Raw genomic sequence first — 5,783 nt, 5'->3', positions numbered from 1 at the left:
AGTGTGACAACAAACCTCTCACCCTCTTGGAAGTCCTGATCTCCAGGGACAGAACCTGCATCTCTTTGTTTTCTCTCGAACACCTAGGCTTCACCAAAGACAACCAAGCATCTCACTCCAGATGTCCTTGTGAAGAGAACTCCCTCAGTTCTCACCCCATACTGTGAATTTCCCCTCATCCCAGTCCAGGATGGGAGCAGTAGAGACCTGGATTCTATGAGAGCCTTGGAGAGCAGCAGGTGAGATGGCTGGGACACAGGCTAGGGAATGTCCATCCGACAGCACTGATGCCCAGAGACACCTCCATAAGGAGTGGCACTGGGAGGAGGCACCCTCAAACCTTTCTGAAGCTAGCCAAGTTCAGAGGGAAATGTTGCTTGTTCTCCAAGTAGATAAGGAGGAGACATCTAGAGTTAGTGATGCTGTGAGAACAGGCGCCTATCAGCCTTTACTGGAAAGAGATTCCCCTCTCAGACATGCAAGGTTGTCGTACTCCATGCCAAATCTCCACATTTGTGGCACTTTCTTCTCTATGTTCATTGACTGTGACCCGTGAGTCCATAACAAAGGAGTCTGAGACTTAAGCTACTTTGGATGCTATTCTGAGCCCCATATAGGGAACTGGGCAAGTCTAGGAACTACTCAGTTTTAATTGTACAGTCCAGAGATCCAAGCTCATCAGATATTTCAGACACAGTCCTTAGCAAGGCTCACAAGAGTCAAACATGGCACCAGCAGACACAGAACTTTATTGAAGACACCTGGCAGCAGCCCAGAGCACCCAGGTAAAGTGGCTGAGGGAGCAGCAGAGGGCGCCCCCACATCAGGCAGACTCCCATGGACTTGAGCACATGGGTTGACAGAGAAAGAACTTCATTCACTCTCTGCACCTGACCAAGTTCAAAGGAGGAAAAGCATCTCACTCCTACACGTCCAGGCCTTGTCCTCCATGAGGTGCTCCGCACGAAGACACAGTGGAAGCCGCAAAGTGGGCAGAGCAAGCAGAAGGACATAATGGAGGTCAGTGGGTTAGGAGCAGTACTGCAGGCTGCTCCAAAGCCTGTTCAGAAGTGGGCGTGGGGGGCAGAGAGGGAGTGAGGGAAAGAGAGAGAGACAGAGAGAGAAACACAGAGTGAAACACACACACACACACACACACACACACACACACACACACACACACACACACACACACAGAAACAGGGAGAAACAGAGACAGTCATTATTGTATCCTGGTCTTCGTATTTGTTCTCTGCCCATCCTCTGGCGTGTGCGGGTGTATAATGAAAGTGTCTCAGACTGTGGCGGCTTGGATGCTCCTGAATCCAGCCTTCAACTAGAGTCCAGAGACAAAGTCGCCTTTAAGGTGCAGGGTCTCCAACACCCAGTGATGCAGACATAGCTGCGCATCTAGCATCTCAGACACTCTGGACATGTCCACAACTCACGGAAACCAATGCAGCAAAACAGACACTCATTAGGATATATACACACACATGCATACACACACATACATACACACACACATACATATATCCTGAAGGTTCTCTTTTTATAGTTGTGGCAGCAGAATTCTGTCTCCAAATGGAAGCTTAGGGAAAGTGGAATTGAAATCTAAAAGCTGGAGTTGAAGAGCCAAACAAAGGAAGTGGCATCCATGCATGACCTACCATGATGCACTGGTGTCCCGTGGAAACCGTACACCTAGGGCTTAAACCATGATGTTAGTATTATTCCCAGCAACTGACCATTCCAGTGTCCACCATCTCTTAATGAACAGCATAAGAAAATATGGAATAACTACAGCTTAATGCTCTCAGGACTGAGCCATAACTGTGGTCTTGCCCCACTGAAACAAGTTGTCTTTACATCCCATTATGCATCTCTCTCTATTTCTTTGATAGGAAACTATCTGGCTTCTAGAACATTAACATCTACAGTCAAAGGATACTTTTGTTGGTCCTTATGAACTATTGATCATTCTGTCTCATCTCTGCTTCTGCAGTCCACTGACCCTGTGACCCATTGGAAACATATTCGAGGTTTTTAAATTTGATTTTTTTTGTGTGTATGTATGTGTGTATGTATGTGTGTACACATGGATGTTTGTGAGTGTAGTTGCACATGTGCCACAGCACTCATATAGGGATCTGCCTCTCATTTCACCATGAAAGCACAGGGATAGAAGACATGTCTATGGTGCAGAGTTTTATGTGGGTTCTGGGGATTTGAACTCAAGTCTTCACACTTACACTGCACATGCTTTACCCACTGAGCCATCTCCCTAGACCTCTTTCTAGATTTTACTGTTGTTGTTACATTGTTCTACATCCATTGTAACGTTCTGGAAGTTAACTTGGATCTCACATGTCAGGGTTTTGCTCCATTTCACTCTCACAGTATAGTGGCCTCACTGTGTCTACCATACACACATCCTATAAACAACATTATCAGTTCCCATGTCATGTTCTGTCCCAGCAGCCAGGCCATTTCACGTGACAGTTGTCACCTCTCTTGTCTTTCCCTGGGCCTTTGATCACCCCCAGGGTGACTCTCCTCTCTTTCTCAGCTTAAATTGCCTGGCATTCCTCCATAGGCACTGCAGTCCAGATGTGATCCTGACCTGCTGGCTGTGGTGATTCCTTAGCCTTGGGATTGTCTTTTGAGATGCCCATGAATCTGCATTTTATCCACCTGTAAAACCTTTTTTCTCCAATAGGAAACCATTGCACTTAGACTCTATTTGCCCCCCTCTTCTGTGTGCAGAAAGGAGAGAACACTGCACCCAGGAGTCTGGCCCACAGCTCACGTGAGCAGACAAACAGCTGTGAGCTGTGGTGAAAACATCTCTGTAGCCGATAAAATACAAAGGCCCAACAGCCAGTCTAAGCCTATTGGCCACCCCAAGTGTGAGGAAATAGAGAAGCCACAGCACAACCTCTGGGTTTATAATATATGACATTTTTTTTTTTTTGGTTTTTCAAGACAGAGTTTCTCTGTGTAGCTTTGTGCCTTTCCTGGAACTTGCTTTGTAGACCAGGTTAGCCTCGTACTCACAGAAATCCGTCTGCCTCTGCCTCCCGAGTGCTGGGAAATGTATGACACTTAGTAGTGACTTTTCATTTGATTACAATTTAATAAAATGATAGCTAATATAACATAAAAATTGCTGGAGACATGGCACCTGCCTATAGTCCCAGGCAGTTTGAATTTGAGCCTGAGCACAGGCTGTCATATGCCTCTAGATTCTCAAAAATTGGGTTATGGGGTTAATGAGTAAGAATGATAATTCTGTTTATTAATGATGTCAAAACTTGAGGGAAAGTGATTGGAAATGATAACTCTGTTCTCTCATAGTTTATTAATGATGACTAAAAGATGAACAAAAGGAAGTGGAACACATGTCCAAAACCAAAAATGATATGATCTATGTTTTGGAACATCATGAATGTATCCCTTCTAACTAAATTCTGTATAAATAAAGAAACACTCTGGCTGCTAGTCAGTCAGCCTCAAGAGTCTCCTGACCACCATGGCCTGGCTCACTTTCTTCTCCCGCTGACTCCTTACATCCTCTGTAGGACCCATCCATCACCGGGGAATGGCTCCCGGCAACTTATGCCCAGAAATTCCTGGTCAGACAAAAGAACATGTACATAAAAGTGTGCTTATGTGTCTGTGTTACAAGGTATCTATGTGCGTGTTTGTGTATGTATGTGTGTTGTGCATGTTTGTTCATGCACCTATGAGTGGTTATGTTTGTGTATGTGTGAGCATGCATGACCATGTGTGTCTATGTGTAACACAGAGAACAAGACCATTAGCTTGTTTTGAACTCTCACTGATACTGATCAGCAATTTTTGATAAAGCATCTAGCTGCCCACTCCTCAGTTTCTTCATGTGTACAGTGAAATGTAGTACATCAATTCCTAGACTGAGTTAATTCCAGTATAAAATGCACACATATATGTCACTAGGAAACAAGAGCAGAATCAATAAAATCATAGTCATTAGAATTCAGTCCTTTAACAACGGACCACTCGTTGCTGTAAAAGTACATTGTAAGGCATTTTATTAGCGGTTAATTCCCAAATAATAAGCAAAATTTTCGAAAGTTCATAACAGTTTTCTTCAAGTGTTTGTGAATGATTTAACTACATGGGTCTCACTCTCTTTCCAAAGACATGGACGGTGACAATCAGACAATCACTACAGAATTCCTCCTCCTGGGTCTCTCTGAAGAGTCAGACCAAGAAGAGGTCGTCTTTGGAATGTTCTTGGGGATGTACATGGTCACCATCTCTGGGAACCTTCTCATCATCCTGGCCATCAGCTGTGACCCTCATCTCCAGACACCCATGTACTTCTTCTTGGCCAACCTCTCCACTGTTGACATCTGCTTTTCCTCAGTCACTGTCCCCAAGGCGCTGGTGAATCACATGGTGGGAAGCAAGTCCATCTCTTACACGGAGTGCATGGCCCAGATGTACTTTATGCTCGCATTTGGCAACATGGACAGCTTTCTGCTGAGTGTGATGGCCTATGACCGCTATGTGGCCATTTGTCACCCACTCCACTACACCATGATGATGAGGCCCAGACTCTGTGTCCTCCTGGTGGCCATATCATGGGTCATCACAAACCTGCATGCTCTCTTGCACACTCTGCTCATGGTTCGCCTCACCTTCTGTTCCCACAATGCAGTGCACCAGTTCTTCTGTGACCCCTACCCTATCCTGAAACTCTCTTGTTCTGACACCTTTATCAATGATGTCACAGCCTTCACTGAGGGTGCAGTGGTATTTCTGGTGCCATTTGTACGTGTTGTTGTTTCCTATGTTTACATTTTCTCCAATGTCCTGAAGAAGCCCTCTGCCCATGGGATAAGAAAAGCCATCTCCATGTGTGGTTCTCACCTCACTGTGGTCTGCCTCTTCTATGGGGCGATCCTAGGAGTTTATATGCACCCTTCTTCCTCCTACTCACTACAGGATGCAGTGGCCTCTGTCCTCTTCACAGTGGTCACTCCCATGGCTAATCCCTTCCTCTACAGTCTGAGGAATCGTGACATGAAAGCAGCCCTAAGGAAGATAATTCTCAGATCCTAGAATCTGAAATTTCTAGAGCTGAGAAGATCCAAGTCTCTTGGATAGGCAAAGCCCTGAGACCATGGACCCTGAATGTCTTTTTCTTCTGCTGTGCCCTTACATGTTCGCTGCTGCTATCCTTCTCTGGTATCTGTCATGGTGTGAATAGGTGTGGGGAGATCCCCACTGCTTGTAAGGTAGAACCCCAGAAAACAATCTAAAGTTCACTAGGACACATAGATGAGGTAAAAGAAAAATACAAAGCAGTCTGAATGTTACCAGTTGACATATTTTCTTTGCTAGGGTTGTTTGATGATCAAAGGTGATGGTTAATTCCTTAAACCCATTCCTGCCCTCAGTCTTCTGATATAAAAAACTATTGATGAGTGGGTATGCACTCTAAAGATTTAAAGTACAACTGACTGGTGTTTTTTTTAAATGTATAAAAGTTAAGGTTTGTGATTCCTTTAAGAGTCCTTATAAGGGCCAGTCAGTGGTGGCCACGCCTTTAATCCCAGCACTCGGGAGGCAGAGGCAGTTGGGTCTCTGTGAGTTTGAAGCCAGCCTGGTCTACAGAGTGAGTTCCCAGACAGGCTCTAAAAGCTACACAGAGGAACCCTATCTCAGAAAAAAAAAAGATTCCTTATAAGATTACCTTTCAAGATAAATAAGGAAGTGATTGATTCTTTCTTTGT

At 44.9% G+C, this 5,783-nt stretch overlaps 1 protein-coding gene across 1 annotated transcript; it reads left to right on the top strand.

The window, feature by feature from the left end:
• The first annotated feature begins 4,185 nt into the window (after positions 1–4,185).
• On the top strand, positions 4,186–5,109 carry LOC128123141 (olfactory receptor 1361-like). The gene has a single exon (XM_052759186.1). The coding sequence runs from the start codon at positions 4,186–4,188 to the stop codon at positions 5,107–5,109; it is 924 nt and encodes a 307-aa protein (XP_052615146.1).
• Positions 5,110–5,783: the final 674 nt, after the last annotated feature.

Source organism: Peromyscus californicus, unplaced genomic scaffold (assembly GCF_007827085.1).
Source record: "Peromyscus californicus insignis strain IS unplaced genomic scaffold, ASM782708v3 Scaffold_3__1_contigs__length_106647218, whole genome shotgun sequence".
Taxonomy (NCBI): domain Eukaryota; kingdom Metazoa; phylum Chordata; class Mammalia; order Rodentia; family Cricetidae; genus Peromyscus; species Peromyscus californicus.
This window is presented reverse-complemented; position numbering and strand designations above follow the sequence as displayed.